General features: G+C 44.4%; 1 protein-coding gene and 1 long non-coding RNA gene across 7 annotated transcripts in view; both read right to left on the bottom strand.

Moving 5' to 3' along the window:
* Positions 1-5,416: 5,416 nt before the first annotated feature.
* Positions 5,417-12,112, bottom strand: LOC112445924 (uncharacterized). The gene is made up of 2 exons (XR_003033908.2): positions 7,253-12,112; positions 5,417-5,635 (listed from the first exon to the last, which is right to left on the bottom strand). It is a non-coding gene; the product is annotated as an uncharacterized lncRNA (long non-coding RNA).
* A 4,932-nt stretch (positions 12,113-17,044) lies between these two features.
* ILDR2 (immunoglobulin like domain containing receptor 2) overlaps positions 17,045-23,505 on the bottom strand; it is a 68,846-nt gene continuing 62,385 nt past the window's right edge. For 4 of the 6 annotated variants that reach the window (XM_010802726.4, XM_010802727.4, XM_010802725.4 and 1 more), the window contains 2 exons: positions 21,852-22,527; positions 17,045-20,597 (listed from right to left, as the gene is read on the bottom strand). In XM_010802726.4, coding sequence (XP_010801028.1) covers positions 20,562-20,597; positions 21,852-22,527 — 712 coding nt within the window. In that variant the 3' untranslated portion in view covers positions 17,045-20,561. 6 annotated transcript variants of the gene reach the window in all.

Here is a 23,505-nt window from a genome sequence, read left to right as displayed (position 1 = left end):
ATGGCTGGATGGCATCACTGACTCGATGGACGTGAGTCTTGGTGAACTCTGGGAGTTGGTGTTGGATAGGGAGGCCTGGCGTGCTGCGATTCATGGGGTCGCAAAGAGTCGGACACGACTGAGCGACTGATCTGATCTGATTCAGATGTTCCACGTGGAATTTTGTGAAATGCTATTATTACACAAGGAGAATTGGATTTCAATCCCTCTGTAAACACTGACTGCCTGGTAAAGACTCGATGTGATGGTTGACATGTTTAATGAGCTGGTGAAAAGAACTGATCACCTTTGGCTTGAGCGCATTCTCCCACTTCGAGTATGGAGAAGACTCTTGAAAGAGGGACCTCTACTCAGCATAGTTGTGCAGAGATGGGCTTTGTATTGGTGGTGGACCTGAGCAAAATGTTGATGCATCCATTCTTGGAATGGAGGTCAGGGAGAAGTGTGGTCCCATGAGAAACAAGGCCTGTCCATCAATAACTGAGTGGCAGGACACTTTTAGAGCCCAGACTTTCCCTCCCTTCATGGTTTAAAAGGCAACTTTCCCTGGATTCAGAATTCAGACATTCCCTGTTTAGGTTTCAGCTTTTGGGGTTTTGTCTGGGATTGAGATCTGTGTCTTTAGACTTGGGGGCTAATGGTTGGGTTGTCATCTGGAACTTGATTATATTGTAATTCCTCATAGTCACCTGGGGAACTGGGTGCTCATGGAAAGTACACTGGTTAAGAAGTATGGCTGGTAGTTCCTTGCCAGGCCCCTCCCCTGTGTTAATTTCCCGTGGCTGCACTAATACACTATCACAAAGTTGAAGGCTTAAAAAAAACGGTTTACTCTCTCCTAGTTCTGAAGGCCAGAAATTGGAAGTCAGTCTGTCTACAGGGTCGTGCTCTCTCTGATGGCTCCAAGAAAGAACCTTTCCCTGACCCTTCAGTTTCTGATGACTCTAGGTGTTCCTTGGCTTTTGGATGCACAGCTCCAGTCTCTTCCTCCTTCTTCAGATGGACTTCATTTCTATCTTTCTGCATCTTCTCTTCTGTCTCTTAAATTTGTCATTGGATTTAGAGCCTACTCAGATAACTCAGGATAATCTCATCCCGAGACCCTTAACTTCATTACATCTACAGAGATTCTTTTTCCAAATAAAGTTTCATTCACAGGATCTGGTTTAGAATACAGGGATATTTTTGAGGGAATCCACAAATCAATTCACTGTTGACTCTAACAAGCTGTGTGGCTCTGGACTGTTATTGTTATTTAATCACTAAGTCATGTCTAACTCTTTTGCAATCTCATAGACTACAGCCCACCAGACTCCTCTGTCCATGGAATTCTGCAGGCGAGAATATTGGAGTGGGTAGCCATTTCCTTCTCCAGAGGATCTCCGTGAACCAGAGACTGAACCCAGGTATCTTGCATTGGCAGGTAGATTCTTTACACTGCTGAGCTGCTCTGGACAGCTATCTACAAAAAAGTCAAACATCAGGTTTCTCATCTATGAAATGAGATCTGTATTAACAATAGTGTTAATATTTTCTGGTTCTTTTACTTGAGTGCTCTATTCCTAGGCAGGATAGGACAGTTAAAGGGTATATCATCAAGTGTGTGTTTTAAATAGCATCATCCTTATGGTTCTGGGCTTCCCTGATAGCTCAGTTGGTAAAGAATCTGCCTGCAATGCAGGAGACCCCAGTTCAATTCCCGGGTTGGGAAGATCCCCCTAGAGTAGGGATAGGCTACCCACTGGAGTATTCTTGGGCTTTCCTTGTAGCTCAGCTTGTAAAGAATCTGCCTGCAATGTGGGAGACCTGGGTTCCATCCCTGGGTTGGGAAGATCCCCTGGAGAAGGGAAAATCTACCCACTCCAGTATTCTGGCCTGGAGAATTCCATGGACTATACAGGCCATGGGGTTGCAAAGAGTTGGACATGACTGAGCAAGTTTCACTTCACTTCACTTACGGTTCAGTGTTTTTATATTAATTCTTTAAACAAATATTTGCCCAGGACGCAATTCCCAGAAAGGTGTTGGACTCCAGTGATAATTGAAGAAAATATAAGATTCCTGTCCTCATGGAGCTTATATTCCATGTCGGTTTACATTCTCTTTTACTGGAGAAGAGACACCATTAAGAAGTAACCAATAAATACTCAAGTTGATTAGGTGATCTCTGTTCCATGAAAGGAATTAGGTTGACAGGCTGACTGGGAAGACTTCTCCAAAGAAAGGACATTCAAGCTGAGATATTAAAGATGAAGAAAAGTCAAGAATAAGATGGTTCAAGAAGCTGAAAGGAGGCCCATATGACTGGAGTAGATGTGTGAAGCCTCCACGTGAAAAGTGATCTATGGAGAGCAAAGCTGACAGCACAGATGACAAGGCTCGAAGGGTTTTGATGGGCGCAATGTCAGTAGTGTGCTGTGAGTACCCCTGTAGCCCTGTAGTCAGGGACTGCTAGGCACAAGTCTGGTATCTGGCTCAGGGAAGATGTTGGTCTCCATAACTTGCCTAAATCCAAAGAGTTACAAAATAGAAAGGATGGGATTTGAATCCAAGAAGTCTGACTCTGGACCTGGACATCACCTCCGTGCTAGGGTGGAAGAGTGAGAGAAGTCTGTGATGATCTCCTAGGACTCAGCTTAACTAACTGGGATAGATGAGGCCATCAACACAGGTAGAAAAAGCAGGTGAAAAGGCAGGACTTTTGTTTTAGGGTTGATGTGGTTGCTGCTGCTGCTAAGTCGCTTCAGTTGTGTCCGACTCTGTACAACCCCATAGACGGCAGCCCACCAGGCTCCTCCGTCCCTGGGATTCTCCAGGCAAGAGTACTGGAGTGGGTTGCCATTTCCTTCTCCAGTGCATGAAAGTGAAAGTGAAGTGATTGATGTGGTTAGTGCTAAGTTATTTTTACTCCTATGTTAAAACTCCCAGTTTATCTCTAAGGGAATGTAAAAAAATTTCTTCTTTTCTAATTTCCTACCTTCTTTATTATACTTTGTAGTAATCGTTAACTCTGATTTTTTCAAAGACAATACACCAAAGAAATCTTACAAAGAAATTGTATAAATGCTAGGTGGAGGGAAGTCCACTGGTTAGGACTCAGTGCTCTCACTGTGGTGGCCCAGACTCAACCCTGGTTGGGGAACTAAAATCCTACAAGTTGCGTGATGTGACAAAGAAAAAAAAGAAAAAAAAAAAAAATAGATGGAACACATCTAAAATAGATCGAAAGTCAGAAATGAAGCTTCATAGCTTTGTCTGATCTGTTTGGCCACCTTCTGTCCTTAGCAATTGGAGTTGATGGCTTGTGGTGGGGCAGGGGGCACGGGGTATACAATCTAGGACTACTGGGAGTTCAGACTCCATGTGTCCGATGCAAGCTAATTGGCAAGTGCCCAGGTGTTTCATGTCCTGAGTTTTTTAGGTTCCTGGCAGCCGCACCTATGATTTGGCATAAACCCTGCTCCCTTTCTCCTGACCCACATCGGTCTTGTAGTCATTGGGTGCTCCAGGAGTATCACAAAAGTTAACCAAGAACTTCTTCAAATAGCTTCTTCATCTGTAGCTAATGGTGAGCAGCTTTTGAACAACGCTGCTTATTCAAATCTTCTTATTCAAAGAATCAAAAGCAAAAGAGCTGCCCAGCCAAAATCAGTCTCCCTGGACAGCAGGTGCCACTTAAGATATCACATTTTTCTTGTTGGTTCTCTTCCCTTATGTCCCTCATCCTGAACAAAGGCTGCTTTTGCCCCTTAGGCCCAGGCTGTTTGTTTTTTGTATTCAAGGCCTGGTTTCTGAAAATATCAGAGGCTTGACTCACAAAAGAGAGACAGTTTTAGAATCTTTTATGATCATTCTCCAGTCCAAAAAACTGGGTTTCTAAGACACAGAAACTGAGGACCAGCAAGAGTTTTCTTTTGTATCTTCTTCTCTGACTCTCTCCCAGGGTTGCTTGGACTCATCAGTCTCAGATAGCATATTTGTGTCATCCAAATAAAGTCACAGACATAGAAAATAATACTATAATCACCAAAGGGGAAGGGCTAAATTAGGAGTCTGGGATTAACAGGTATCAGTTCAGTTCAGTTCAGTTCAGTCACTCAGTCATGTCCAACTCTTTGTGACCCCATGAATCGCAGCACGCCAGGCCTCCCTGTCCATCATACAGTACTCTACATAAAATAGATAAACAGCAAGGGTCTACTGTATAGCACTGGGAACTCTATTCAATATCTTTTAATAACCTATAACTCTTTATCCCCTCTCCAAAATCTCCTGGCTCATCTTGACCATTTTTTTTACTGTCTTTTCTCCCACACTCTGTTCATTCCACGTGAACCCACCAAGCCAGGCCAGGGTTCTCTAGGTTCTGCCCTCACTCAGAGTCGCTGTCATGTCTGACTCTTTGCAATCCCATGGAGTGTAGCCTTCCAGGCTCCTCTTTGCATGGAATTCTCCAGGCAAGAATACTGGAGTGAATTGCCATTTCTTTCTCCAGAAGATCTTCCTGACCCAGGAATCGAACCTGAGTCTCCTGCATTGCAGGCAGATTCTTTGAGCCACCAGGGAATGCCTCACTCATTACCTTGTTTTATAGCACAAGTTGCAGACACTGAGCTGGATGTTCAGAATTTGGTATAGATTGAAAGAGAAAGAGGTTAAGGGGTGCTCATACCACTGATATATTCTACATAACACACTGATTTGTTGCCTTTCAAACTAAAAGAAACTGAGGCTCGGATACGGTGGAGAGGAAGGGAGCAGACCCAGAGCCAGTCAATGACTGAGCAGATTTCTCTGGCACCTCAGGCTTCATCTTCCCCGCAACCTGGACAGGATGTCTTCCAGGCCTCCTGAGTTGTCCAACCCTGCTGTCTCTGTCTTGGATACACAGCTTATAATCTTTCGTGGTTCTCATGAGCTTGCAGATAGTAATGACTGGTCTAGGTGCTGATAGAGACACACACAAACATCTTGTGGCCTTGAGACTGGCTGCTTCTTTCATGTCTCAGTCACAATAGCATGAAAAATCCTCCATGGATATAAATCCTCAATTGGAGTGAAAAGCTGAAGTTGGCAGCCAATATGTAGCATCAGGTGTTTCTACCTCCAAAATATTTGGCCTGTCACCCATGGCTTATAGGTGAACACAATCCCCATCTCCTGCCCTCCAAACATCTCTAGGTTTACATGTCACCGAGAAAGAGACTAGTTTCTTGGCAAGTCCCTTTCAGAAGTTTTCAAACCTCTGTTTTAGCATATGGCTATGAGGAAAGCCTCAAGGTGACCGAGATCATCTGTCCTGGCTGAGCTGTGACCTGGATATGTAAAGGTCTGGGCATATTCAACCAGCATGAGAGTAACTGCTTTCCAGCCCTTCTGCATTCAGAGCTTTCAGAATATCATGAGCTCACTCTGGTTTAGTTCAACTAACATTGGTAAATTTATTGTGTACCACATACCAGGATGATTTGAAGGAGACAGGAAAAGCATACTTTCAAAAAACTTGCATTTCAGTGGGTGGACAGGCATAAAAAGGAATCATTTTGAATTCACGTTGATTGCAGTAACAGGATGAACACTGCCAGAGAAGCTTGGATCTGGGGCTCTTAGCTCAGCCTGATGAGAGCAGGGATTCCTAGAGGATGTGACAACCAGAATGAATCTTAAAATGTGTGTAAGGTGCCCAAGGAGGAGGAAGAAGGCATTCTATAATACAGATGCAAAGCAACGCAGTATATTTGAGTCCTACAAATTATTCTGCATGTGAGAGCACAGCAAAGAAGAAGAAAAAAGAGAAGTCTAAGTAGAAACTGGCAGTGAAGCTGCAATGGCAGGAAGAGGTTGGATCACAGAGCCTTGTGTACTTTCTAAGACACTTGACCTTATGCCAAGAAGACTGTGGAGAGCCAGAAAAGTTTTCAGCAGGGAGTGACAAAGTCAGACTTTGATCTTGCCAGGGATCTTGGTTTTAACTGAACTATTTATTTTAGTTTTTGGATTAGGAAATATTTGCATATCTGGACTTTTGTAACCGAGGGTCATCATCAAGGTGTAACATGGCTTGTGTGAGAGTGTTTGGGCTCTCCCTCTCAGATGAACTTTGCTGGCTGATTTATTTTTTGCCCTGGATCCAGGGGCTCTGGTCCCGCCAGTCACTGGCACACAGCCCAGTGCCCAGCACCCTACCCTCCCAGCACTGCCTGGTGTCAGGCTGCCTTCCACTACAAGCCAGACTTGACTAGCTCCTTTTTATCCCTTACAGTTCCGACAGTGAGAGTCTTTGGGTAGACTTTTTTCTTTCTTATACTCTGAGGAGCATTTGGCAGCTTTATATATATAAAACAAACCCAGGTCTCCTTAAGTCAAGAATTTAAAACACTTTTTTTTGTTTGTTTCAAATTTCCTTGAGAGAAAAACATGTGTTTCTTGGAATGAGAGATACATTTGCTGTGATGAAGAGCTATTTGCCAGCTATTGAAGATTTTTCCTTCGGAAGCACTGAAAGTAGACACAAGAGCCCTCAAACACCGAGAGAAGAGGTTTCCTTTTGAAAATGCCCATGGTCTGCTCTGAGTGGTGAGATTTTGGATCACTGTGAAAATCTACCTTTGTTTAATGGACTTATTTAAATCTGAAGAATCTCTATGGGTGCACTCCAAGTTCTCCTCATGGGGAGATCTTGGACATGGCATTCACTTTTCTTGAGGCAACATCTCTCAATAAATGTATTTTCCCCTCAAGAACCTGCTGCTTTAAATCTGTTAACACTTGGTTCAGTATTCTGTTTCAATTTCTGTATCAAATGCTGGAATGGAAAAGAAATGCAAATCTATGGTCAGATGGGTGTGAGATATTGGTGGCTTGGAAGCAATAAATTTTTTGAAAAGATATATTTAAAGTTACATAATATAAAGTAAAAGTTGTTTGTATAGATAACATACTTCAATAAATTTTCTATAGCTGTACAAATATCAACAAATGTCTTAGCAGCCTTAGAGGTCTGGAGAGGCACAACCCTGTTTACCTGTACCCAGAATGAGTAGAATTCCAATGAGGGCTCTGAGGGACAAATGTGAGAGAATGTGTGTGAGAACACAGCCGTGCTCTGAGGTGGAGGTGCTTGGTGCTGATTCTGCCCACGTGTGCCGCCCCCCCACGGGGAAGGGAAGCTCAGAGGTGCTGGGCATCTTGAGAACAGGAAACGGAAGGGGAAGTGGGACCAGAAAAGAGTGTGTGGTCTGCGAACACTTACCTTTATGCATAAATTGTGGCGCGGTGAGCTTCAGGGATTCTCAGTAATCCAGTTAGTTCTTTCCTGCTGGTACAGAAAAGAATGAAAGTGCATAGAGAGACTCGAATTCCCCAGCTCTGCGGAACTTGGAGAGGAAAGAAGGCATTTTGCCCAACATCAAGTATTTCTCTTGAAACTAGCTAGAATTTCTGACAACAAAGGAGAAGGTGAATTATTAGGGGGACAACACGGGAAGCAGGAAAGAATAAAGAGGGAATATTAGACTTAACTCAGGACAGAGAGGAAACGTCTTCACTAAGGCAGTGACCCAGAGACAGATTTCTGAATTTAGAATGAGTAGAGGGTAACCAAGGAGATACACCAGTATGTGGAAGGCTCTGACGGGATTTTCACTGAATTGCAAACAGCCTCCCTACTGCCCTGCATACGATGTTATGCCTGAGGGGTTTTCAAGGCTCCATGACTATAGAAGAAATTTTCAGGATGCAGCAGTGCATGCCTGTCATTCTGGTGTCCCATCTGCCCCACATCCCTTTTCCCACTTCTGTTAATAACACTGTCTTCTTTCCTTTGGAGAAATATTCTTATCCCATGATCCAGTCCGTCACCAAATCTCAACTTTCTAGTCAAAAATGGACTTGCCATCTCTCTGGAATGGACTTGCCATCTGTCTGGCCGCAAGGATGAGCTCAAACATGGGCACATGACTCAAGATGGTTTAGTCAAGCCTTTCCCCAGGATCATTCCCATGAGGAAGGCCCTTCATCTCTCTGGGGCCACATGAGGTGAAAAATTGTAACTCTTGAATTGCTTTTGGATATATTCCTGCCTTGTAGAGAAGTCTGTCCTCAATGGGAAAAATATAGACATAAAAAGCCAAATAGATGTGAGTGATAGATGGAGAGAGAATCTGAATACATCACAATGCAGATTTACCCACAGTTCCTACAGCTGTTCTTCCATCCCGTGATCTATCCCAGGGTCTTTCTGATAAACAGCCTCCCTCTCTTCCTTTTTTTACCTTAAGCTAGTCTGAGATGGCTTTCTGTTATTTTCCACCAGAAGATTTTTTACTAATACCTCTGCAAAAGGAAAGTAACTTCAACTAGAACTTCAGTGGCTGTCTCCCTGGCATGATGGAATAAGAAAGGCCAGTTGCCTGGACCATAGAGGTTATGGGGGAGAAGGGGTGGCAGTAATGTCCATTATAAATGGATTCATTCAGTTGAACAAAGGGCTTTTATAAAAACAGTGCTAAATAGAAGTTGGCATCTCTCTCTCTCTCTTTCTGGTTTTGGTCTACTGGAGACTGAACATCTCATGAAAAACCAAAACAAGCCAAGAAAACATTAGTGCTAGGCTGCTTCACAAGATACATATACAAATACAAATACAAAATACAAGAAAACATGTCTTAAGAGCAAGGATTGCTTTTTATAAAAAGTGTTTTCATGTAAGAGACTATGGAATTTTTTCTACTTGCTTTTTAGAGACAGTAAAATAGTGAGAGCAAGAGCAAGTGAACAAGCAAAGGAGAGAGAGAGAAATATTGATTCAAATGTTTTTCACCCAAAAGCCAGGGAATAGACTATTTAGATCCTTTGGTTGCACAGTTCAATGATATAATTTTTGCTTGCTAATGGTAAACTGACTTCACTATAACTCTGTAGCCACAGAAGTCCGCCCTGAAAATATAACATGGCAAGATCTAAACTTGCAAAACATATACAAGGACTTATCACTTCTACATAAAGAACTCCAAATGCACTTAGTTTAATTTGCCAAAAGTGAATTCATACACAGTGTTTTAAGAATACATCTCTTAGACAACGTGAGGCACAGTTCAGCCGCTCAGTCATGTCTGACTGTTTGCGACCCCATGGACTGCAGCACACCAGGCTTCCCTGTCCATCACCAACTCCCGGAGCTTACTCAAATTCACGTCCATCGCGTCGGTGATGCCATCCAACCATCTCGTCCTCTGTCATCCCCTTCTTCTCCCACCTTCTATCTTTCCCAGCATCAGGGTCTTTTCCAACGAGTTGGTTCTTCGCATCAGGTGGCCAAAGTATTGGAGTTTCAGCTTCAGCATCAGTCCTTCCAATGAATACTCGGGACTGATTTCCTGAAGGATTGACTGGTTGACTCTCCTTGCAGTCCAACGGACTCTCAAGAGTCTTCTCCAACACCACAGTTCAAAAGCATCAATTCTACCTTGAGTCCTGAAAAGTTAGCACCTGAGACGCTCCTTTAGATGTGTGCCACTAGATGGCGTATCAGGCTAACTCGCTCCCCTTCTCTGAGCAACTTGCTAGCTCCCTCTTCACCTCCTGCCATATTTGGTGAGTCACCTCAGGCCACCTGATAAACACTCAGGAAATACTTAAGACCAATTCAGCAGAAAATATAACTCACCTAGATGGTATGATGAGTATTATTAGGATGCCTCTGCCAAGATTTTTTTCAGAGCCTGAAATCAGCCTACTTCTTTGTTTCTTGGATTGAATGTATTTAAAAATCTGACTTTGGGGGCTTTCCTGGTGGCTCACCGGAAAAGAATCCACCTGCCAAGGCAGGAGACAGGAGTTTAATCCCTGATCCGGGAAGATCCCACATGCCACAGAGCAACCAGGCCCATGTGCCACAGCTATTGGGCCTGTGCTCTAGAGCCCGGGAGCCACGGCTACTGAGACCATGTGCCACGACTACTGAAGCCTGTGCACCCCAGAGACCGTGTTCAACAACAGGAGAAGCCATGGCAACGAGAAGCCCGTGCACCGCAAGTATAGAGCAGCTCCTGCCCACCACAACTAGAGAAAAGTCCACAAAGCAATGAAGATCCAGCACAACCAAAAATAAATAAATTACTAAAGATTTTTTTTTAAATATGACTCTTACATGAAGCAAATGGAAATCAGTAGGGTTAAAACATTAAATAGTTGATTTTTCCCCCACAACTGCCTAATTCTAACCCTATGGGTCAAGCCCTTCCTTGCTTCATGAATGAAATCTAGATCCATACTTTCTTTGGTCACTGTTGAATAATACATGGCATTCTATTCACCTTCAACTCACCCAAATAGTTTTAGTTCTGTAATTCAAATGATGATTCTTTTATAATGATCAAACTGCACAATTTGTAAAATTAGACTTCTTGCTCTCCCCTATTGTAGGATCACTTTACTCTAGAAGTTTGCATTAGAGAGAAATGCATATACTGTCTAGATTTTCCCACTTAGCACTTCCATTCCTTCTTCCCTCAATCACTTATTCTTTTTGGATCCTCCAGGGCTGCTGTGTGTATGTATATAGATGTGGAGTTACTATGGAGAGAACAGGACAGGTAAGCAGTAGGAGCAAGAAATGTTTTTCTTGACTGGCATCAATATAATGTGACATTTTACCAAACATGAATTCACAATCAAAAACTACAAAACATATAAGGAGATAAGAAACCACAAGTGAGAATGAGCAGACCCATAAAGACTTCAGATATTGGAATTACTGGGAATAAAGTATAAAATTAGTACATTTAATATATCCAAAGAAATAAGAGGAAATTGTATAGCAGTAAGAGCAAGACACTATTGCCAGTGACCATACTGATTTGAAAAAGAACTAAATTGAATTTTTAAAAATGAATACCTCACAGATATTTATTAATTAAAATTAAAACTCAAAGGAAAGAGATTAGAGGAAACTAAAGAGAAAAATAGTGAAATGGAAGATAAACTGGAAGGAATTACCCAGAAGAGAGCACAGAATGATGAAGATGAAAAATACAAAAGATGGCTTTAAACAGTATGTAGGACAGAATGAAAAGGTCTAATATACATTCAATCAGAATTCTCAAAAGAGAGCTAAAGGGGAGAAGAAATAGTTGACATATTAATGCCTGAGAGTTTTTCATAATTAATGAAAAATCCACAGATTCAGGAAGCACAACACATTCTAATGTGAATAAGTAAAAAGAAATCCATAACCAGTCACATGTTGATTAGGCCAAAAAACACTAGAAACAGAAAATCTTAAAAATAGCCAGAGAGACAAGACTGATTATTTATGAAAAAAGGATAATTAGATTGGTAACTGCCTTCTCAAATCAACAACAAAAGCAGAAGGCAGTAGAATAATATCTTCAGTGCACTGAGAGAAAATAACTATTGATTTAAAATTGTATACTTAGTGAAATTATCTTTCAAGAACAAGAATGAAGTAAGGATTTTGTTTTAAACACAAATTGACAGAATATCCCACCAATAGACCATTACTAAAGAAAACTTTATTTAGAAAGGAGAAGACTCTTACACTATAGTTGGGAATGTAAATTGTCACAGCCACTATGGAGAACAGTATGGAGGCTCCTTCAAAAAATAAAAGTGGAACTATCATATGACCCAGAAATGCCACTCCTAAGTATATACCTGGAGAAAACCATAATTCAGCAAGATGCATGCACCCCAATATTCATTGCAGCACCATTTCCAATAGCCAAGACACAGAAGCAGTTAAATGTCCATAAACAGAGGAATGGATAAAGATGTAGTACCTATATACAATGGAATACTATTCAGTCAGAGGAAAGAAGGAAATAAGGCTATTCACAGCAATATGGATGGACCTAGAAATTGTCATACTGAATGAATTAAGACAGAGAGAGACAAATATTATATGATATTGCTTATATGTGGGATCTTAAAAAGGAGTATAAATGAACTTATTTACAAAACAGAAGTAGAGTCACTGATATATAAAACATACTTATGGTTACCAGGGGATATAGGGGCAGAGGGATAAACTGGGAGATGGAGACTGACATATACATACTGCTGCTGCTGCTGCTAAGTCGCTTCAGTCGTGTACTACTCTGCGCAACCCCATAGACGGCAGCCCACCAGGCTTCCCCATCCCTGGGATTCTCCAGGCAAGAACACTGGAGTGGGTTGCCATTTCCTTCTCCAATGCATGAAAGTGAAAAGTGAAAGTGAAGTCGGTCAGTTGTGTCTGACTCTAGCGACCCCGTGGACTGCAGCCTACCAGGCTCCTCCACCCATGGAATTTTCTAGGCAAAAGTACTGGAGTGGGGTGCCATTGCCTTCTCCACTGATATACATACTACTATATATAAAATTGGAGAAAGTGATGGCACCCCACTCCAGTACTCTTGCCTGGAAAATCCCATGGACGGAGGAGCCTGGTGGGATGCAGTCCAGGGGGTCGCTAAGAGTCGGACACGACTGAGCAACTTCACTTTCACTTTTCACTTTCATGCATTGGAAAAGGAAATGGCAACCCACTCCAGTGTTCTTGCCTGGAGAATCCCAGGGACAGGGGAGCCTGGTGGGCTGCTGTCTATGTGGTCGCATAGAGTTGGACACGACTGAAGTGACTTATCAGCATATATAAAATAGGTAACTAATAAGGACCTACTGTATAGCACAGGGAACTCTACTCAATACTTTGTAATGGCCTATATGGGAAAGAATCTTGAAAAAAAGAGTAGGTATATGTATATGTATAACTGATGCAATTTGCTGCAACAAACAATATTGTAAATCAACTATACTCCAATAAAAATTAAAAACAAATAAATACAAAAAGAAAAGAAGGGAGAAGATTTCAAAAGCAGATCTGAAATGTAGAAAGAAAAGGTGTAGGTGATTCTAAACAAATAAGTCAAATACCATATTTTAAAGCTGAAAGGTAAGATAGAAATTTAAAAATGGATAAAATAGCAGAAAGTTCAAAGGAGGTAATCAGAGTTAAACTGTTTTAGTGTATAAGTTAAATCTACATATAAACGTTTTTAGTTAACTATTAAAAGAAGAAAATTGAGTCCAGATGATTTAAGCAAGGACTGAATTTTCATTCAACCAGGACCCTAAAGTCTAGAACTCCTTTGAGAGGACCTGGCCAGGAAGAGAGGATTAAGAGTTCTCTGGAGGTATCACCTATATTGCTAACAAAGGGCTTCCCTGGTGGCTCAGCTGGTTAAAAAAATAATCTGCCTACAATGCAGGAGACCCTGGTTCAATCACTGGTTTGGGAAGATCCCCTGGAGAAAGGGGAAGGCAACCCACTCCAGTATTCTTGCCTGGAGAATTCCATGGGCTGAGGAGCCTGGTGGGCTGCAGTCCATGGGGTCGCAAAGAATTGGACCTGACTGGGAGAGTAACACTCAACTTTCACTTTGCTAACAAAGGTTTTAAGTTGCCTTCTCTAAATTATGATGCTGTGGAATTTTCCAAATCTCCTCAGAATTTAATCTTCCCAATACAGTTTCCTTCTTCCCTTCCCCAAATACCATTTCTAGCAGCAAATGCTTGGACCCTTTTTGAAAATGAACTACGAACCCTCCCATTGTCCCAGCATCTGTCCTACTCCTCATGTCTGTGCAGAGTCGTGAGAGTGGCCACAGAAAGCTTACTAAAATCTATAAAAACATACACTACACTTGGTCAGTACTTGCCTCTAGTCCCACAGTATTCATTCTCCATTACAGTAGTTAAGAAAATCTGAGGAGGCCATGGATTGTATGATTTTTTTTTTTCTATTCGGATCATTTAATGACAGGTCATGATTAAACATAGTTATAATAAATCATGAGTTCTTGATAACCAATGTAGGTGACAATGCTTTATTTAAACATTACAACCAAATTCAATTTATTTGTCTGATACCAAAAAAAAAGTCATGGGCAACATGATACAAACATTTAAATTTTGATGCCACAGACAAGGCTCAAAACAACTGGACAGGCAACGACCATGAAGCAGCTTTCCGAGCTTTCTTGGCCTGTGGTTCCTTCTATTCCCTTTTCCTTTATTCCCACAAAGAAAATTCTCACTGGATAGTGCCTAATACATTTGTTAATATAGAGTGACTTTTTTGGAAGCCAAGGTAAGAGACAAGCTATCTGAATCTCTTTTAGCCTTCCCCAAAGAAACGGGCCAGACTACATGGACCTGTATCCTGCCTCACCAAGAAATAAAACTTTTAACTAAACGGCCTCATGGCTCCCTCTATATCTGGCCACTCTCAGTTCTATCTAAAATCACCAAATGCAGTGAAGATGCCGGATTGTTCATTCCAGGCAGGTCACCCCAAGCTTCGGAATTCTGAGTCTACAGGAATTTGTTATTTGGCTCAGAAATTCCTTCTCAAGAAGGATTCTAAAATCTAAAGCACATTTTTATCAAAACCTTTTCTCAACTCCAGCATGGCTAATGAAAGTCTCCTTGAATAGAACTGACTTCTGCTCACAGCAGCATTTGAGGACCAATGCTTGGCAAGAGGAAGACCCCACAGTGCTTGTCCCCACAGGTTCATTCCAGGGATGTCATGAGTGAGCATCACCTCCAGGACTCTTCTCCCAGATGTTGGGCTGATTCCAGTCCCACAAGTATTGTAGGAATTAGAAAGAACCCTCAAGAGATAGTCAGAAGGCCTGGCTCTATGATTTAAAAACTCATTTGACAATAGGCACATCACTTAGCCTTTGTCAGTTTCAGTTTTACCGTCTATTTGATGGGATCAGCACATTCACCCTGCCTTTATCATAGAGGTCACTGTGAGACAGTCAAATGAGATAATGCATGTCAAAGTGTTTTGTAAACAGTAATACACCATAAAAATAATACAAACTTTATTCTTATCACCCTCTTAAAGCAGCTCACACTATCCTTGCTCCATCCTCACATTAAAAGTCCCTTACTCAGTGGAAACAGTGTCAGACTTTATTTTTGGGGCTCCAAAATCACTGCAGATGGTGACTGCAGCCATGAAATTAAAAGACACTTACTCCTTGGAAGGAAAATTATGACCAACCTAGATAGCATATTCAAAAGCAGAGGTGTTACTTTGCCAACAAAGGTTCGTCTAGTCAAGGCTATGGTTTTTCCTGTGGTCATGTATGGATGTGAGAGTTGGACTGTAAAGAAGGCTGAGCACCGAAGAGTTGATGCTTTTGAACTGTGGTGTTGGAGAAGACTCTTGAGAGTCCCTTGGACTGCAAGGAGATCCAACCAGCCCATTCTGAAGGAGATCAGCCCTGGGATTTCTTTGGAAGGAATGATGCTAAACTCCAGTACTTTGGCCACCTCATGGGAAGAGTTGACTCATTGGAAAAGACTGTGATGCTGGGAGGGATAGGGGGCAAGAGGAGAAGGGTACGACAGAGGATGAGATGGCTGGATGGCATCACTGACTCGATGGACTTGAGTCTGGGTGAACTCCGGGAGTTGGTGATGGACAGGGAGGCCTGGTGTGCTGCGATTCATAGGGTCGCAGAGAGTCGGACACGACTGAGCGACTGAACTGAATTGAACTGAACTGACTCAGAGCTTCATTGAACAGTTTCCCAGGTGAAAAGGAGGAAGGATCCGGGCAGGAAAAATCTAGGCAGTTTTTTTAAGTACCTGGCCCCCATTTTGGTGAATTTGGATCTCTACATTCTATAAATCAATTTCAAAACCCTGTAAGATTGTGGCAGCATTTAAATCTGATGTTGGAAGGATATGTAACAGATTTTTATTATTTTTGCTCATTCAGTTTGGGTCTTAAGGAGGAAGTAGGTGTTGACCAGTCAGGCTGTGATTTGAATGTTTCAAAAATGACTTATTTTTGCCATTCCCCCAAAGGTCTTGTTTATTTCTATTCATGATCTAAATTTTGCTCAGAATGACATCAGGGGAATGAGGAAATTACCTGCAGTTCTTGTCAGATCTGAAATTGTCACAACAGGATCTCTGTTCCAGGACTGGAAGCACTGGGAGCAGCCTCCTAGGGCGGGCTCCTGGCCGTCCTTGCCCTCTGCCTTGCACAGCTCTCCTACCCCTGGAGCCTGGTCAGCCAGTCACCACCATCCTAGTGAGACTGCTGGGGCTTCACCACTTTCAGGCCCAAGGGAGCATGAGAAACCTCACCAGGACATCTGAAGAAAAATATTTGAAGCCCAAGGAACCCTCAGGACTAAGTGTTTGGGGCACATGATGAGGTAAGATCTAGTGTAAGATTTTCCAAATACATGTGATCACAGGACTCTCCTGAAATACATGTTAAAAGTACCAATCCTAGCTCCAGACTCATCCTATCAGTCTCCTGGGCAGGGCCCAACAATACATTTTTAACAGCAATCAGGTAATTTATACGGTTAGACAATTTGGGAAAATGCCAGTCCAAAAGAAAAGACTCAATTAGGTTTTTGACTTCACTAATGGCGGCATCTCCATCTATAAAGAAAAGAGGGGGTGGGTTACAATGCAATCAGTGACCTCAGCCTCTCTCAAAGGCTGCCTAAGGTCTGACTGGATTACCTGTATGAAGTCTTTCAGACTTTTTAGAAATGTGGCTAGATCTAGATGTTCCTTAGGCTAGAGTGACAGCCATTTGCCATGCCCAGTTTGCACAGTCTGCCTGGTGTGGAAAGGGAGACTGGCCAACACTCCATGGCCGCAAAACGAACCCCTGGAGGAGCAGATGGAGAGCACCCCATGAGCACCAGGTCCATGGCAAATTCTCCCAGCTTCCTCATGAGCCTGCATGGCCTAGAGAAGTTCATCTGCCTGCCACCTGCCTCCTTGTGCCCTCATCCAACATGTCCCTGACTCAGCTGTGACTCACAGGCAAACACGCTCCTACATCATCCTACTCAGCCCTCTGCCTCTCACCCCTCCCCATTCCAACTCACCTCTTTCAGCTCAGATTTCTTAATACTGGCTTTTCAGATCACTGAGCATGTCTTTAAATAGGATGGATGGACAAATACACACAACACTTAGATATCAAAATATACCCATTTAAATAAAAAAACTTTAATTCTCTGGGTTTGTTGTAATTTACCCATAGCAGTATTTCATATTATACATATAAAATCTCCCAATTCTTTCTTGGGCATTTCTTGTTTCCTCTATTCAGTTGCAGCGTCCCCATGGACAGAGTGGGCTTTCCAGGTGGCTCAGTGGTAAAGAATCCAACTGCCAAAGCAGGAGACGCAGGAGATGAGGCTCAGTCCCTGGGTCGGGAAGATCCCCTGGAGGAGGAAATGGTGACCCACTTCAGTATTCTTTCCTGGGAAACCCCAAGGGCAGAGGAGCCTGGCGGGCTACAATCCATGAGGTTGCAAAGAGTTGGACCTGACTGAGGGACTGAGCACGCACGCATGCATGGACAGAGATCTTGTCTTACACAAGCCTAATATTTTACCCCCAGTAAAACAAAGGAAGGAAGCTAATATGTGTAAGCACTTTCTACACAGGACTAGTCAGGGGAAAAGAAACAGAAGGATGTGCTGAGAAAAGCCAGGGTGCTGAGGATGGCCAGCTTTGCCTTTACTTGTCCGGTCAGACTTATCTCTTGTCCACATTCCCAGAAATGACTGTTTTCTCTCTTGACCAGAAACCTGGAGGTCTGAGTGATTTATGCAGCCCTTCCGAGGACAACCTGGTCCCATGTACCCAGTTTATTTCGGTAATCTGTTATCATCTTTGTATTTTTTATTGTCTGTCGGTAGTTTTGTTGCCTTCAGGTTTCCGATTTTAATAATTCTTTCCCATGGCTCCCTTCACCAAAATCATACATGCCCCTGGCTAATGAAAGCAGTATTTTTGGTCTCTGCAGCTGGTGCTATGGGGCTCTTTGGTGGTGAATAGCCCGACACAGTGCTCAGTATGAAGAAATAATAACTACTTCAGCTACCCAAGATTCTCCAAAATTGCCTGAGCAATTTAAAATCCAAAGCTGGTGACTAAGAATTGGTGTTTTAATCATCTTTTCCAGTGGAAATGGGGCCCAAACAGACAGATGAGACCTAGGCTTTCAGATGACAAGGACTAAAAGCTCAGCAAGTCTAAAAACTCAGCACCAGGGTTATGGCTTGTGTCTTCCAGCCCTTGGAAGTGCCAGCAGTGGACTGAATTGTCCTCCTGGTTCAACTCATACAGGCCAAGGCCATTATGAAGTCTTTTGGCAGGCCAATTCTACCCCCAGCAATGGTATCAACTCATCCTTCTGACTCTCACCCAGTCACTTATTATTTCATTGCACACATAGAACTGGTTTGGAAATGCCATGAATTAAATGGATATCAGTGCAATGGTACTCTGAGAAAAGGGCCTAGCCCCAGTCAGGTGGTTCCGGAGAAGACCAAAGAGATGCTGAGGAAGAAACTTTCTTCAGCAGTTGTCCATGGATCCACAGACAGAGGATGGAGCCTGCTGAAGTAGAGGGATACAGAGACCAAGCAACACTGTCTGCCAGTGATTTGACCTAACCAAGTATCCCACCATAACTGTGGGGTGAAAAGCTTTGACAAAAGTCTGTCAAAGAAAGTAGAGACCAGCACTCACCTAAGGTTAGAGTTTTGGGGGTTAAATATTCAGACAAGGAAAAAAAAAAAAAAAAAAACTCAGCTTTTTCCTTGAAGAAAACTGAACATTTAAAGAGTGAACCAGCTTCTCATGCCTTGGGTAGCAATCAGCAATTTGGGCTGGGCTCAGCGAGGCAATTCTTCTTTTGGTTTTATCTGGGATCACTCATGTTTGCAATCAGCTGAGAGTTGATAGGCTGCCAGTTAGAGTGATGGGGTAACTGGGCCCTTTCATCATGCAGCAGGCCAGCCAGGCTAATTTACCTGGTGGTGATGCACGGTTCCCAAAAGCAGCAAGAGAGGATAAATTCCCTCATGCACAAGAATCTGTCAAGTTTCTGCTTCTATCATATCTGTTATTAGGCCACTGGCTAAATCAAATAATATGGCCAATCCCAAATCAAGGGGTTGAGAAATAGACGGCACCTCTTGATGAGAAGAGAAGAGTTTGTAGCCTTTTTTTTTTTTTTTTTACCAATCTATACAAATTATGAAATCCAGAGAGTCCTAGATTTGAGATTTAAGCAAAATCTATCCTTCAGGCAGGGGTAGGAGTAGAAAAGGGCTTCCCAGATGGTGCTAGTGTTAAAGAACCCACCTGCCAATGCCAGAGACAAACCAGAGAAGCAGGTTTGACCCCTGGGTTGGGAAGATCCCCTGGAGGAGGGCATGGCAACCCACTCCAGTATTCTTGCCTAGAGAATCCCATGGACAGAGGAGCCTGGTGGGTTACAGTCTATGGGGTCGCAAAGAGTCAGACATGACTGAAGCGACTTAGCATGCACACACGGAGTAGGAAGTGCTCCTTCCTGAGAAAGCAATATCCCTCATCTCCCAAAAGCATCTAGAGTGGCAGCCTGGTGAGGCCCAGGGATGCCTGCTCCACACTCAGGTGTCCTGGGGTGATGAAACTGGGCTGGGCAGGAACAACTCATGGTAAATGAAGTCTAAAACACGCAGAAGAGCCAGCAGAGCCTGTGGAGGAAATGGCCCATATTCAACATATAGTGAACATTCTTTTCTTCTTAGATTCTTTCTCATTTTTCTTTCTTTTGCTTTATTCTCTTCTCTTTTTTCCCCCTCTTCTCTTTCATATGTGTATTTTAAACATTTATCAAAAGGCACCTGATGACAACCTAATCAAGAGTGCAGAGGGACACGGGGCTCTGTGTGTGGCACCAACCTGTGGACAGTCCAGGAAAGGGGAGGACGAGAAGAGCCCTTGATGTCCAAGACTCACGTCGCTATGACAAAAGAGAAAAAGCAGTTCATGTTCTCAGAATGAAAAAAGAAACACCACTTTGACAGCTCTTGTTTTGTTCCAGCCAAGAACTGTCATTAGGAACAGCAAATTGAAGTCATTTCTGTGATTGTCCAGCAGGTCATGGTCACTGAGCTCACCACAGGCCTGATTTCAGTGTAACAACAGTCATTGACAAGTGACTGGGAAGTGATGGGGCTAAAAGGTGTATTTTGCCTGAAGCTATCTTCCACTGTGGGTGAAGGCCTTCTAATAGTAGTAATCGGTTCTGTTTCTAAGCACAGCACAGGAGGTATGGAAAAGCAGACTGTAGTATAGGCATTATCTGGAGATTAGCAGTCCAGAACTAACTCTCTTTCAGAAATGGAAAAGGAATCCTGGTTTGGCTAAGGGAGGAGACAGGGCGGGATGAACTCTGTGGGTGAGAAACTCCATGTGTAGGAATGCGTTCACCTGTACTTGTTTTCTTGATAAATTTCTCAAACTAGTTAGATGGGCACTGAGGTTTGCAATCAGCCTCCCTTAAAGGCTGCCCCCCATCCCTTGCCAAAGCAAAGATCAGCAAATCTTCCAAGGTGGTGGCCCAAGAAGGTCCAGGGCCTGCTGGCTCTTGGATTTGTGTCTTGTTCCCATGTTCTGTTCCCAATTCCTAGTCATTCAGAGAGTTGTCTTGAAAACAAACATCAGACCACAAGGGACATCCTGGTTGGAAAGTCACTCTGGGGAAAGAACAGAAAAAGCCTGATTAAAGAAACACAACCAATGGCTCCCTGGGAAGAATCCACACCTGTTCAGAGCCTAGCACACTCTGACTTTTAGGACATTTCATTAAGGTTGTGACTACTGCCCCTAAGCCTCAATTGGTGCCGAAGCCAACACACATCTCATAGAACTTAGTTCCATGACCACAGAAAAACCTCTCACCCCTTTGGGGATAACTAAAATGTTTACATTTCCACAACAGTTGGTGTGGATGGTGCACCGTACAGCTGACATCACCTGAAAGTTCCTTCTCTACTCATAATACTTGGGTCATTGCAGGTTTTGTTTTGGAGGGGTTAATAATCATGCCAGAACCTTTTTATGTTCATGTTCTCTCCCCATACAAACGTGCTGCTTGGAACCATGAGAAAAACAAAACCACAAGAGAGGCAGGGTAACTGAGGAGGGGGCAGTAGCACCAGGCTTGGAGAGGGCCTCTGGAGCACAGAGGCACCCTGGAAACCCACAATGATCTGTGGTTTGACCCCCAACAATCTCTCAGGTTCAGAGCTCACATTAGGGGCCTGCAGGATTCACTGGGCTGCTCTTGGCTTTTAGAGGGAAAACAATAAAGTCTAAAAAAGGCCACTTACACAGACAAATGAGTTGGGCAGGGCCGGAAAGATTTCCTTCACATATACAGGCACAGTACAGTTTACACTCAATAAAACGTCAAGGGAAAAAAAGAAGTGAGTTGTCCTTCATAAATACCAACGGCTTCTCTGGAATCTGGACTCTTCCGGCATTTGATGCAAGTTACAAACCCTCACCCTAAAGGGAGCAGGGTCTAGGGAGGAACGCACACATAAGCATGCATAGAGCATAGATCGTCAGAATGCAGACCTCAGAAACCCACCTAAAGGCCTGTGGTGGGAATGAAGCCCTAGAATCCCTGATGCTAAACGCTTCTTAAAGCTGGCCATTAATGCTAATCTGCTACACCTGCATATCTGCTACTTCTGCTTGTTTTCAACGCTCCGGGCTCCAAGCCCAGTTACTTCTTCCTGCCTGGGTAGAAGGAGGTGGGGGACAAACCAGCCTAACATCCGGATTCCCCAAGCAGGAGAGCCTGCTCTCTCCACCTGGGCCCCATCGGGTGTCTGCGCATCTAGGGCAGGGCCCTCCTGCTCTGTTCGCCTTCCTCCCCAGCCCCGTGGCCCCCGGTTGGCGATCGTGCCCACCGGCCCCCGGGGAGGCCGCCTGGGCCTCACCGTCTTCTTCGCCGGTGTCTCCTTCTTCCTCTTCTTCTCCGAGTTGCTGTGGTAGGGCAGGTCGCGGCCGCGGTAGGACGGGCCCCGGCTGAGCTCGAGCTCGCTGTAGGGAGGCAACGTGTCGTCGGGCGTGTCCTCCTCGTCGTCTGGAGGCGCGCCCGCCTCGTAGGTGGCCGGCGGCGACCAGGCATAGTAGGAGGCGCTGAGAGGGCCGAGCTGTGAGCTCAGCTTCGACGGCGTCTCGAGGCTGCCGCCGCGGCTGGCGCCCTCTGGCCGCACCTGCCGCTCCAGCCCGGACCCGCGAAACGAGTGGTCGTACTTGGGCGTGGTGCCCGGCGTGCGGCTCACCAGGCGCGGCAAGTGCGCGTCGTCCGGCGGCCGCCGGCGCGGGGGGCTGTAGGACCAGCCGCGGTCCGCGTCGGTCAGGGGCTCCCGGCTGCGGCTCCGCGGCCCATAGTACTCCTCCAGCGAGCCGTCCTGGTAGAGGCCCCCGTGCGCCCGCGCCTCCGAGCGCTCGAAGCGGCTCCCGCCTCGGAGGTCCTGCTTGTTGCCGTCCGCCCTGCGGGACCGCGGGCCGTAGGAGTCGGCAAAGGCCGCGAGCTCATCCATGGAGACGGCCGGCACCCCGGTGGCGAAGTTCTTCCGGGACAGCATCTCCGATTTGGAGCGCTGCTGGCTGCGGACAGAGGAGGCGCTGGTCAGTCCTTGAAAGGCCCAGGTACCCAAGACCTGTCAGACGCGCGAGGCAGGGAGCTGAGCTGGGATCTAAGGACCCCATCGCGGCTGGGGCCTCGCTCAGGAGACTGCGCGGCCCGACACGGCTCTGCTCCTGGCTGGATGTATCACCCCAGGCACCTCTCACGCCTCAGAATCACAGCCAAGTCAAGGCGTCCGTCCCATCTGGTGAGTTAGCGTTAAGGATTAACGGGTTGTGTGAAAAAAACCTCTTTGTGATCTACACGGTGCTGAAACACACGTGGGCCTTCTTTTGGCCATTATGATATGACCTCTGGTTGACAGCCTCCTGACTCACTTCTCACACCCTCGAAGCCGGCATGGGCGATGTGGCCTGCTGTCCAAACAGCTGTGGCCCACGGAGCCCTGTATTATTTGGTGAGAAACAGAGAGGCCTTTTCCTTCCTCAGAGTGAAGGGCAAGTTACCTCGTGGGGCAACAGGCCAGAGGGACCCCGCAGTTGGTTCTTTGAGAGAAGAGCAATAGCTACTGTCCTTCGATATACAGGATAGGTGAGTGGGGAAGGTGCTATCGGGGCATTGGCCATACCAAACCAAACACACATCTTGTCCCTTCACATTCACTGGCCACATGACCCTGTGTAAGTCCCTTAGAAGTTTTTAAGTTTCAGTTTCCCCAGCTAAAACTGGGAGGACGTTAATAGTACCTGCCTTTTGGAATTATGAGAATCAAATCCAACAGTATAACATAATTGGCATTTGACTTTTCACAAAACAAATGATCAAAAATGAGAGAGATGATGGGTGGGGTCTTTTAGAGGTTACAAGATAAAATATATGAGAAGGGCAGAGAAATGTCAACAGGGTTCATTAAGGGGTCTAGAGAATCCTCTTCAAAGAGCCTTGACTGATTACTTCTGCACATGGTGCCCCAAGCGTTCCCTTGCTTAATACATGTG

Source organism: Bos taurus, chromosome 3 (genome assembly GCF_002263795.3).
Source record: "Bos taurus isolate L1 Dominette 01449 registration number 42190680 breed Hereford chromosome 3, ARS-UCD2.0, whole genome shotgun sequence".
In the NCBI taxonomy this organism is placed as follows: domain Eukaryota; kingdom Metazoa; phylum Chordata; class Mammalia; order Artiodactyla; family Bovidae; genus Bos; species Bos taurus.
This window is presented reverse-complemented; position numbering and strand designations above follow the sequence as displayed.